The following is a 12,366-nucleotide window of genomic DNA, read 5'->3' on the forward strand; positions in this document are numbered from 1 at the left end:
GCAGGTGCCTGTCAAGATGGGTGGGGCAGCCGGTCGCAGTGACCCCGACTCATCCCTCCTGGGTCTCCCCATGCGCCCCCAACCTGCCTTCTGCTCGCATTGCTGGTCTCCGGCCCCTGGGGTCTCGGGCTCCCCTGGATGTGCAGCCCCACCCCTGCCCCACTGTCTCCTCGCCCTCACACCCTGCTTCCGGGATATGACGCGAATCCCCAGCTTTATGGGGACAGTTGGAGAAAGAAGCCAGGCAACGAGGCACCAGTCCAAGGAGTGCTGATATTGGATGAGGTGGTGGGGGGTGCACAGAGCTTGCGGCCGGTCCTGAGGTTGGCGTGTGCGTGCGTGTGTGGCAGAGGGCTCCACTCTGCCCGTGGTGCAGACAGCCCATCCGCAGAGAAGAGAGAGACAGGGCTGTAGAGCAGGCGGTGCCTGGGCCTCACACCACACACGGTGGGATGCAGACGCCATCAGGCTGCCTGGCCCGGCAGCCACAGTCTGTAAGTCCATCTCAGAGCACTAGTACCCGCCCAGCCCAGCATCCCGCAGTCAAGGACCCCAGCCAGCAAGCCTGCACCGGGCTGCAAACAGGAAGCCCAGGGCCTCCGACAGCCCAGGGTGCACCTGTGTGTCTGTGTGTTAGAGAGACAGACAGGCAGCCTCTGGAACACATCACCTGGCGTGTGCATCGACGTCTGACTGCGTCTGCGTGCGGGGGTGTCAGGCACACCCAGCGTGGTGGCTTAGGCGCATCATTACGGCACTGTGAGCAGGGAGTCTAAGAGGGTCTAGCTAGGAGTGTGTCCCCCTTTGCATCTGTCCTGTGACATCGGGTCTGCCTGGCCGGAACTCATGTCCGGGTCTCCCTGCGCGAGAGGGATGCAGCCCCCGGGCGTCTGAGCATCCCAGGGAGGCGCCGGGGACCGTCCGCGCATGCGCGCAGCCCCGTTGGGGCGGCTGGCTCCCCGCAGGGTGGGCAGAGCGGGCCGGGGCTTATCATCTGGGCACATACTCCTGGGGGAGCCCGGCCCAGTTGTGGTCACGCAGGGCCTGGTCCACCGTCCGGATGTAGCCGTTGATCAGGTCCTTCATCTCCGGGGTGAAGAGCTCGGGGTCGTGGGGGCGCCGGCCGCGCCGCCGGAAGCTGCCCTCCTTGTTGTTCTCCACGCAGAGCAGCCGCTCCTCGCTCACCGACACGTTGAGGAAGGCCACCATCTCCCGCAGCGTGGGCACCAGGCTGCGCCGCAGCTCCTCGTAGTGCACCACCAGCAGCCGCTTGCCGTACCTGAGCCAGTCCAGCACGTGCGAGGACCACCAGGACGCGTAGCTGTTGACGAAGTCCGGCCACTCTGGGGCGGGGAGACGGGGGCACCGCATCAGTCTCGTGCCTGCGGGGCGGCTGGCCTCCCGGGGGCTGGGATTCCCCACCGCCCACCGCCCAGGGCCAGCCTGTCCAAGCCCCGACGCAGGGAGACTCTCTTGGTGACCTCGTGCCAGGGAGAGTTACTAGCAGGCTGGGCTCTGAGGCGTCCTAAGCCCGCCTGGGAGGTGTGACCTTGGGTCTGCCTTTTCCCAGCAGTTTCCTTGGAAACACACCAAGTTAAGACAAATGTGGACTGCGAGTTCCCAGGGCTGGTTCCTTGTCTGGTGGACTGTGGCTTCCTTGAGCCTCGGCCCTACTGGACGCAGTGGAGTTAAAGACCAATGGCTGGCATCTCTGCTGAGATGACCCTCGTCCACCTTTTCCTGTCTGGAGACTCTGCACATCCAATCCTGGTGAGCCAGGCCAAGCTGGGCCTCCTGGTGAGGCGGAGATGCTGTGCGGGCTGGATTTCCTGTCCTGGGTCCTCCTACACAGCTATGTGAAGGGGGTGTCTAATTGCTGCTTCTCATGCCCTGTGGGTGGGACTGCCAGTTTAACCTGGGACCCTGCTGGGCGGTGGGGCATACAATGAAGCCATGAACAGGGGCAGCGGCCAACTTTGCAGATGAATCTACTCCATGAGATTTCTTTTCCAGCAAATTAAGAAATTATGTGGGTCTGGAGGGGGGCATGTAGGGAAGGGTGCAAATATCATGAATCACCCGAACAAGAACAGTTGCCACCTCAGATGCTGTGGGAAGCACTTGCTTTCTCTAATCTTCACAATGACCCTATGAGATTCGGACCACCCTTCTTTTTTAAGGTGAGAAAACCGAGGCTCAGAAGATAAGGTCTGCAGTTTGCCCTGGGTCACTGGGCTGGGAAGAGGGCCGGGAGGGATCAGAGCTCAGCCTGCCTGCATCCTCAAGGGAAGTCAGCAAGAGAGGGCAAGGATAGCTGGGGGGGCAGGTCTAGGGGGAGGGCGATGGGGAAAGGGGAGGACACCAGCCAGCCTCAGCTGACCCGGAGTCACGCAGGGACAGAACAAGGCTGCCCGGCCTCAGGCCCCCACGTCTTATCATGCCATCCACACTGCTGGACACAGCTGTATTTCTGATGGCTTAATTTTACATCACTCACTACCCTGACTTGTGTCTCTTTAATTCATTGCCCAAAGGCTAGACTGCGCATGCTGTGAGGGCAGAGATCATGGCCCCCTTTAGCCTGGGCCCCCAGTGTCTTGCCCAGGGCCTGGCACCCAGTAGGACTTCAGTAAGTGTCAGCAGACTGACTCCATGAATAAAGTTGCAGTGGGTCCCCCCGGCCCCTGGCCCCTTCTGCTCACCTTTGCTCTTCCAGTTACGATCAGCTGCGTAGCCCAGGTGCCCGGCGCATTTACGATTGAACTCAGCTACCAAGGACCTGTACGGGTTCCGGATCAGCAGGATGGCGGAGTCGAACATCTCAATCTCCCTCCTGCCGCTCTCGTGGGTCTTCACGCAGATGGTGCGCCGGCTCCGCCAGTGGTCCTTCTCGCCCTTAAACCCTGCCCGGGAGAAAGGAGATGGCCCTTGGGAGGAAGGCATCATGGGGCCCCCACTACCAAAGCAGCAGACAGGTCTGAATGCTAACCTGCACCCCCGAGAGAGAGCTGAGACTGGGGGCACAGCTGAGGGTGCTGGGGGTGCCTGTGAATGGCTGCTAGGGTCTGACCCTGCCCAAGAGACAGTGAGAGAGGAGGCATCCAAGACTGGGGAAGGATGGTGTCTCCAAGAGCAAGGAGATAAGGCACTTCCTGTAGACTGCAGAAGTCAGGAGGCAGAGGTTTGACCGTGCCCCTTCTCTGGATGCTGGAGATGCATGTGTCCTGGCAGTGTCATGGCACTCTCACCTGAGCATTGCAGACAACCCTGTGAACTGACTATGGCTGCAGGCGCTGCCAGATGAAGCGACTGAGGCTCACTGTGGGTATGTGACTTGCTCAGGATCACACAGCACCCCAGCAACAGAGCCAGGGCTCTCTCCACACTGCTTTATGTCCCTTTGAGGTCTGGCTTCTACCCAGCTCCCCACAGAAGGGGCAGGCTCCCTTTCAACAGACTCAAGGGCTGTCAGCAGCTGCAGCCCCACCCTCTGACTTTATGCCATGGTCCTATAGCAGGGCCTCAGCCTTACATCTCCGGAGACTCTCACTCATCCCTACAGAGTCACCCACTTATCAACAAAGATTACTGTGTTGGACTCTATGTCGGGGGTAAAGGGGTAGGACCCAGACCCTGTCTTTAAGCTTACAGTCTGGCAGGGAACTAGCCCATGTGTAATACAGCGCACAGGGGCTTAAGGGAACAAAGAATAAGGGGAACTAGTCAGGGGGTGGAGTGAGATGTCATAGAAGGCTCCTGGAAGGATACCCCTGAACCTAGTCCCCTGGCCACATCCCAACATAGCCCATGCCATCCAGCTCTGGGGACATGCTCCATAAATGTGCATAAGCTTGTCTTGTGCTCTTAGAAACATACATGAGTCCCCCCCACCCCCCAAACACACACCCCTTCATGAATGGCCGGGAAGCACCTGTATCTACAGTGAGCAGTGAGGGAGTCTCTGAAGCCTGGAAAATGCAAGTCTCTTTTGAATCCGGAAATCTGGGGTCGCCTATTGAAACTCAACACCTGTTTCAAACTCATCTCTGCCACAGGCCAAACACGAAAAGTCTTTGCTTTGATTCATTCTGTTAAACAGCTGGGAAGTTCCGGGAAAGAATGCGTCAAACCATGGGCTGAGTAAACAGGAGATCAGGTCTTTGACACCCTGAGGCCCAGGGTGCCGTTTTTACTGCCTCAGCCTATTTCGACAGCCACCACTTTTCCTTGTAACTCACACCACACCCACCCGTGACAGGTTTGGCATTTTGGCACTGGAGCTGCCTTGCAAAGTTCACGTGTGTGTGTCATTGCTCTGTCACTGCTCTGAGGTCAGTGGCTACATCTAACCAGTCCCTTGAGGCTCAAAGATACGCTGGGTATCTCTAAAGCCATTTTGAGGCAGTGTGACCCCAACCCTTCCACCTGGCTATCGAGCCAGCGGGCCATTTAGCCATTTGTAGACGAAGACAGCCAGCTGTCTGAATAAGGAAGGTGGTGGCCTCCTAGGTGGGCGTGGTGGGTAGTTGGAGCCTGTCCACAGTAGGTGGTGCCCAGGGGACTGGCCCAGAGCGGGCAGGACCACATGCTTCATCTGGCCACTTCACCTGTAGGTACCGTAACACTCAGGACTCCCAAGGATGATGAACTGGGTTATGTGGACACCCCTGGTTTTTTCCCAAGCAGACCAAGACGGCTGTGGGCGATTTCAGAACCCTCTGCCAACCACAGCAAGTCTCTGTTTTCTCTAGGATGTTACTGATGGTATGTCCTCTTTTCCTAAACCAAGCTCTAAGCTGAGAACCCAGGAGAAACTGTTGCAACAATCGTCAGCAGAGAAATATATTTCACCAAATATAGATCCCACTTGGCTTATCTGAGGTTCTGAGTCTTAAACAGTGCAGAGATTTGAGCCATTTTAAAGTTCATTTACTTGACATAATGAGGCGTCTTATTTCTACAAGAGAAAGATTAGAAATCATTAAACTCTTGAAGATTTTTGGACCTGTTTTTTAAAAGTAGTATTTTGATCAGCTACCCTTGCCTCAAGAAAAAAAAGGAATGAGCAGATAAAGTCAGTTTCCCATAATTACTGAGGGTTTGGAAAATTAAGGAAAATTTAAGAGATGTTTATAGAGAGGGAACCTGAGCTACTGGGCGTTGCCTTTGAATGCAGCACAGATCTTGTGAGTTTTCCCTCCAGGTGTGGTCCTCGGGCTGGCCTCATCAGCATCACCTGGGGGCTGTCAGAAATGCCAGCTCCTAGGCCCCATCTCAGATCAACTGAATCATACTCTCTGCAGGTGCAAACCAGGAATCTGTTGAATTTAATAAGCCCTCAGGATGATTCTTAAGCCCATTCAAGTTTAGGAAGGACGGTTCAGGTGCTCCAAGGAGGAGCTGGGCGGGAGAGGCCACGGGTCTGGGCGCTGGGAGCTGCCTCCCTCCCTCCCCTGCAGCCTGTGCTCACCTTTGTTGTAGAGAGTTCCATCAAAGTAGTAGCTCCCTGTGTAGAAGCCAGTGGCATGCTCGATGAGGTGCCGCGCCCATGTGTTCCCGGCTCCCGGGAAACTCGACAGAGCCACGAACACTTTGGATTTGGTGGGCAGGAACCTCCGGTCGGTACACCGGGTGTCTGAAAGTCCAGAAGTCATCTCAGGGTTACCCGCCTCCACCATGGCTTGCAGACACGCTATCAGACTCCCCTAAATGGGAAGTGTTGATCCAAGACTCCCACTTAATTGATGGGAAAACTGAGGTCCAAAGAGGGGAAGGTGTTTGCCACCTTGACCTTGGCGGCACAGGTCTGGGGCTGGCCAGAGAAAGCCCCAGTGATGGCAAGGCCTCTCAGGGTAGGAATTGGGTGGGAACTGGTGCCCTTTGGACCCCCAACCCCCACTGTGTCTCCAAAGGGGTCACAGCCAAACCCTTCTGGCACAGCACAGATGATGCCAGATTCTGCAGGGGAGGTGGGTGGGGATCGTGGCCGGACAGAACAATGCCACACAACAGGCAGAGCAGCAACGAAGCAGGGCTGGACTAATTTCAGGCCAGTAAGCTCTCTGTGCCTCCTCTTCCTCCCCCAGGGCTGCTGCAGGGAGCCCAGGAAATCACCAGGCGAACGCCCCCAAGACCCCAGGGCTTGTCCCACCCCACCTGCTCTCCTTATCTGCTCCTCTGACACTCGCACGAGGAGGATGCTGGGGTCTGGGCACAGCCAGGGGCACTCACTGGTCTCCAGGGAGGTCCCTGTGGCCACTGGGCTGCCCTGCCACCCAACCCCACCACCTTGCCATTGCTATCTCTCAGGGCCTTGCCTCCCTGCTCTCCCTCAGACCACCTTCATCCCCAGAGAGACTCGGAAAAAGGTCAGGTGCTCTTCAAACTGAGCCCTGCATCCTGGGTCCATCCTCCAGGGATGGCAGAGGTCTCCCTGTTCCCATTAGCCCAAGAGGGGACCACCCACCAAGACCTCCCCCTGCCCCAGGCTATACACTTAGCCATGGTGGGCCTCTCCAAACCCCAAGGCCAAGTGTCACAACCAGCAGGAGACACAGGAGGAGGACCCTGCCCGCCTGCCCACCTCTGAAGCAGAACCCACCTTGCACGGGCGTCTGGTAGACCTCGCAGTACTCGGCCAGCTTCTGTGCCTCAGGCTCCTGGCCACACAGTGAGGCGTCCACAGCATCCCGCAGGTTGAACTGGGGGGTGGGGTAAGCACAGTAACACTCCCAGCCCCTGAGGATGGCCAGGGGGAACTCCTGCCATGGAAGGAAGAGAGAGGAAAGAGGAGCGTCTTGGGTGAATGCAGGGGCCAAGCTGGGGGAGCATGTGGGATGTCCTGCCAGCTGCCTGGGATGGACAGAGGTGTCGGTCCATCCTTCCAGCATTGGGCTCTGGGCCCTAACCCAGGGGGAACAAAGCTCAGTGAGAAGGGACCTCTGCCCTCCAGGAGCTCATCACTGGCCGGCGACAAATCAACCGTTACCCCACAGTATGAGCGGAGCTCCTATGGAGGGGCCAGTCCAGCGGGTGGACTGGGACTGGACTTTGGAGATGCCTAGGGGGTCAGGAAGGGGCCAGACACTGTAGTTGGGGAATCATCTGAACAAACGTGTGTGGGGGTCAGGATGGGATGGAGAAGCCCCCTAGGGCAGCTCCGCACTCAACATCTTTAACCAACAGACTGTGAGCACTGAGTGAGGTCTGGAATTCCCTCCCACCAGCCCTCCCTGGGAAGAGACCAGCCTAAACCCTGTTTCTGAGGTCCTGCTGTGGGATGGGGCACAGGGCTGGCGAGGGACCCCCACACAGCATCTCTCCAGGACGGGAGGGGTGGGCACCAGCAGACCTTGATTCCTTGGAGTTGCTCAGCCTGAGGGGGGCTTCCCGAAAACAGAGGGGCCCTGCCAGGGTTAGGAAAGGGCCACGCCAGCTCCTGGCAGTCTTTCACATGTTTTCTTGTTCCCTCTGGGGAGGCTGCACCCACCACACAGTGGAGAGAGCTGGGGCGCTGGCATCCGGAAAGCCTGGATGTGAATTCAGGTCAGGGCAGGGTCACTTTGAACCTCTCTGAATTTCACCGTGAAACAAAGGGGATAAAGCCCACCCTGCACATTCGTTGCGAAGACTAGCTGAGAAAGATCCAGATGGCCCCCGCTGGGCCCAGCATACAGTAGGCGCTTTCCCCAAGGAACTGGCCGTCCTCAGCCTGCTTATCCCTGTGGGCGTCAGCCGCGCTCGCTCAACGATTCCTCCACCTCCGCTCCCACACTTATGACTTGGGCCCCTACTATGTGCCAGGCGCTAGGCAGACACTTGGCCCCATTTCAGCTCTGCCTCTCCGTGCATCTTGCAAACAGGAGATGCGAGGTCCCCCCAGAGCACAGAGAGAGGAGAGGAGTCTCTTGAGTGCGTGTGAAGGAGGAAGGGAGGGAAGCAGTGGGTGGAGAAGACATCTCGTGGCTGAGGGAAACGCTGAACAAACCTTTTTATTTTTTGCCCACAGCAAAATCACATAAATAAATAAATAAAAGAAAATCAATAGCGTTTTCTGAGTGTGGCTTGGCAGAGCCGAGGATCTCAGCCCTCAGAGAAGACAAGAGGTGGTGTCCCAGCCAAGGGAGGGTGGTGCAGAGCCTGGGGGCCAGGAGGGGTCCTAGGAGGGAGGGGGACAGAAGGCTGTCCCCAGGGAAGGGCTGTTCTCAAGCGCAGGCGGGATGCTCTCCCAGATGCCTCGCAGCTCCTATGAAGGCCTCTCCCTGCCTCCCTTGTCTTTCGCCAAGGCTCCGGGGCAGCTTCACCTCTGCCAGGAATTTCAGCAGGGTCCAGGCCCGTGCTCCCCTCTCAGGACTGAGCTGCCACGTGGGGACATTAGAGAGGATGCGTTCACTGCTCCTACAGTACATACCCCTACACACACACCCACACCCACACACTCCTACATACACACACACACATATACACATCTCTACACACACATACCCCAAATCTGCTTCCAGAACTCAGCGCTCCCTTTTGGATTAGAAAAATGCTATACAGTCCTTGGTTCCAGGAGCAAATCACTTCCTCTTTTGGAACCTCAGTTTCTCTATCTGTAAAATGGACATAGCCCTTAATTTGGCCTGTCTGCAAGAGTCAGAGGACCTCATTTCTCTCCCTCTGGTCCACTGACAGGGCCAGTGAGACCTGGACATCTCTCCTCATGCCTTTTCTGGATGAGGTTTGAGTTGGGGATTTCTCCCAGGAATGGGGAAAGGGGGGAGGTAGTCATTCTGGGTGTCCATGGGTTTGTGTCCAGAGGTACCAGGGAGAAGCACCGGGCAGCAGAGAAAGCACCAGGTTTACAATCCAACAGACCTGGACTCAAATCCTAGGACCACAGTTTAATATCTGTGTGACTTTGGGCCAGTAACTGACCACCCCTCCACCCCCTCCTTGCCGAGCCTCGGCCGTCTCATCTGTTGCGTGGGCACGGTAATATTCACACTGAAGAGTGCTGGGTGAATGAAGGGAGGATGATGCAGGGAAAGGGCCCAGCCCAGGCCCAGCACGTAGTAGAGTCTCCTACTCTCATCTCTGAAGGTCTCTCATTGTACGGGAGGTGGGCCCCAGACCACCTTCCTGACACTCAGAGGACCTGAGAGCTTGGCTCCTAAAATTCCTCACTTTGGCTCCCCCTCCAAGGCCCCCAAAGCTCAGGATCAAGCAACAGTGGGAAGCCCCTCCCTCAAGGAGAACGTGGGGCCCTTGGTCTTGATCAGACATGTAAAAAAAGAATTGCTTTGTGTACTCAGTAGCCACCATGAGGCCCTAACGCTGCAACCTGCACAGCCTGGCCCACAGCTGCCGTCACTGTCACTTATTTACCTGGCTTACTGTCTGCCTCGATCCAGGAGAACGTAAGCGGGGATTTTGGTGTGTCTGGTGGGCTTTGCTGCATTCTCAGTACTTAGAACAGTGTCTAGAACAGGGTGGATGCTTAATGAATGTTTGATGGGTGAACCAATGAATGAATGAATGAATGAATGAATACCCTTCCCAGATCCCAACTCCGCCCCCAGAGTTGTTGGCGATGGGCTTGGACATAAGCCTTCTGTTGGTCTTCTGCACCCCGGGCATGAATAAAGAGAAGAAAACCTGTCACATCTGAGCAAACCCCTCCCCGACAACAGGAACCCCAGGGGGCTGTGCTGTCCTGGGATTCCTGTTCAGACAAGAACATTTCATCAACAGAGTGAAAAAAAAGTGTGTTCAGGGCGGGTTGGTTCTGTCTCCCTCTCCGACGGTGAGGGTGCTGCTGAGGTTGACACCTCACAATCCTATCTCCCAGGGCTGGGTCCTGGCTGCCCCCGACCGTGACCTGAACCTTTTTGCTTCCTTGAGTGGATTAAACTGTCAAGTTTCCGGGTGTTTGTCGAGCGACGGGAGAGCCGCAGACAGTAATGTGGTTTTATTTACAACATAACCTCTTCAGCAACATCACTGGATTCTGAAAACACAGAACAATTTTCAGCCTCTAGGGGATTTCTAAGACATGATTTCCATAAAAATTAAATATTGATGAATCTTATCTCTCTGCCAACCTCCCTGTTCCCCGCACTTCCACCCTAAGCCCAAGTGAGAGGCAGAGAGAAGGGGAGAAAATGAACTGAAAAAGCAAAGCAGCAGAAGAAAGCGGGGACAGAGATGTGGGACCGTTTCAATTAAACAGACGCGGCGTTAGAGAGGGAGCTGGCGCAGCTGAGTCCGCAGGTGGGGTAGGGACAGGCGCATCCTAACCCCGCACTTCCTCGACAGCCTGAGCCTGGGTGTCCAGGATGCAGCCTCGGGCAGGGGCTGCGGGGTGGGCGGGCACAGTCTGGAGCCAGGTCATGATACGGCCAGGCCTGGGCCTGCTGGGTTCACGTGCAAAGGCTTGGGCATGGCCAAGGGGTCATGGAGTAGGTCCTGGTAGTAGAGCCTCGATTTTGTCATCCGTGAAGGGGGTATCGCTTAATGATGAAGCGCTCTGGAGTCAGCAGGTGTGAGTTTAAATTTAGATGGACTGAGTCTTGAATTCTCCAGATGTAAAGGGGATTCAAGGATGGAATGAAATACGGTCATCCCTTGTTATCTGCAGGGATCAGTCTCAGGACCTGCTGCGGATACTGGAACCTGCGAATCCGCAAGTCTGCGGTTCTGCATCCACAGATTAAACTAGCGGCAGAGGATGTAGCACTGCGGCACCGATTTATTGAAGAAGATCCGCGTGTAAGTGGACAAGCACAGTTCACACTCCTGTTGTTCAAGGGACAGCTGTATTATTAAGGTGACTTTCAGAGAGTAGATTCTCAGCAGCGTGGTTAGTTCGAGTCCGGGGAAGGCTAAATGCACGTGGTGGGGACAGAGGCACTGGCCTTCCCTCTGAATCCATTCTCCACACGAAGAGCTGACCCACCAACCCCCTTCCATGTGTCCAGCCTCAAAGGTGCTGCCTCAAGATGGTTTGGGGCAAATGTCAGAGTGTCTCCAGGGGCCCCTAGGGGATGTCCCCTTGGGCAATGGCTCTCTGCAGACCCCAGATAGCAGACAGAGCTGGTAACTCACAAACCCAGACCCTTACAGACCCAACCCTTGGCAGAGACGTGAAATTTCGTGCCACGTGGAGGGAAAGGGGCCACGCGGGATGGACCGCATCTGTTGGGATCCAAGCGGATTTGGCCAGAGCCGCCACCCAGCAGAGAACAAGCGGGCTCCACGTTGGTGAGTGCCTTTCCATCCCATAGGCAACTGGGTTAGCGCTGCCATGAAGGGGACAAAGGAAAACCCTCAGAAGAAAGGTCAGTGGGAAAACATCCAGGGACGACGATTCTGCACGAAGAACTTAGACACCCAAAATAGGCCAAACAAGGGCGAGCAGAATGGGTAACACCTCTCTCCCTCCAAAGCTTTTCTCAGTAGAACCACTAGACATTGCAGGGAGAACCAACCTCAGATCACAAGGCGTAATAGCTGGTGAGGCGTCACACGTTAGTAACCTATTTGCAGATGGTGTTAGATTTCAGGCATCCGCCCCACCCTGGGAACACGCACTCCCGCAAACGGTCTACCCACCTGCGCACAAAATGGGGCTTGGAAATGAATTACCCTGGACCCAGACTGGTACCAATGCAAATACCTAAGCTCATTCTCACCTTCTGTCCAAATGAGGGAGGTGACAGGATCATGAGTACTGAGAATGAGCAGGTTTTCTTCCTTCTCCAACGCAATTGCAGAAAATTAGACAAGATCATTTTACCGAGTTTAAAAACACATCACATTGGTCAAGTGCCTCTCACTGGCAGAGTCAGATCATTAAGGTGCTGATACTGCCCCAAATGTTCTGTCCCTGTCAAACTACACTCTGGGAGCTTCCCAAATCCATTTTAACCAACTAGCAAAAAAAAAAACAAAACCCCAAAACAGTAGAGATTTCTAATTGGAGCCGCAAATAAACCTCAGATAGTGCTCAAAATTGGGGCACAGCACGAGGAGGGTGCCCCCTTTTCCCACTTCCATGATCCACCTCTGGCATCTGCTGCTCCCAGCCCCCCTGCCCAGCCAGCCCTAATTAAGCCTGCAGCCCCCACCCCCAGATTTAGCTCTGCCCCATTTAACCTTCTGCTGTGAGCCTTTTCCGTCATAAAAGTCTTTGAAAACATTTTCAATGGCTGCATTATAGTCCACCGTATGGCCGTGGCATAATGTAACCGCTCCCACATCGCAGGACATTTGAGCTTGTCTTGCAGCCAAATTAGGAGGCGATGAAGCTGCCATGGGACGTCTCTGCAGCCTCAGTGCCGCTGGCCTTTCCGGAGAGAAAGTGCTTGGCACTTCGGTCAGAAA

At 55.8% G+C, this 12,366-nt stretch overlaps 1 protein-coding gene across 5 annotated transcripts in view; it reads right to left on the bottom strand.

Moving 5' to 3' along the window:
• Positions 1-254: 254 nt before the first annotated feature.
• Positions 255-12,366, bottom strand: part of WSCD1 (WSC domain containing 1) — a 36,559-nt gene continuing 24,447 nt past the window's right edge. For all 5 annotated transcript variants that reach the window (XM_031467882.2, XM_064495109.1, XM_031467881.2 and 2 more), the window contains exons 6-9: positions 6,602-6,761; positions 5,471-5,635; positions 2,703-2,903; positions 255-1,343 (exon numbers count right to left, since the gene is read on the bottom strand). In XM_031467882.2, the coding sequence (XP_031323742.2) occupies positions 991-1,343; positions 2,703-2,903; positions 5,471-5,635; positions 6,602-6,761 (879 nt within the window). In that variant the 3' untranslated portion in view covers positions 255-990. The remainder of the gene's footprint in view (positions 1,344-2,702; positions 2,904-5,470; positions 5,636-6,601; positions 6,762-12,366) is intronic.

The sequence above is a fragment of the Camelus dromedarius genome, chromosome 16, assembly GCF_036321535.1.
Source record: "Camelus dromedarius isolate mCamDro1 chromosome 16, mCamDro1.pat, whole genome shotgun sequence".
Classification (NCBI taxonomy): Eukaryota; Metazoa; Chordata; class Mammalia; order Artiodactyla; family Camelidae; genus Camelus; species Camelus dromedarius.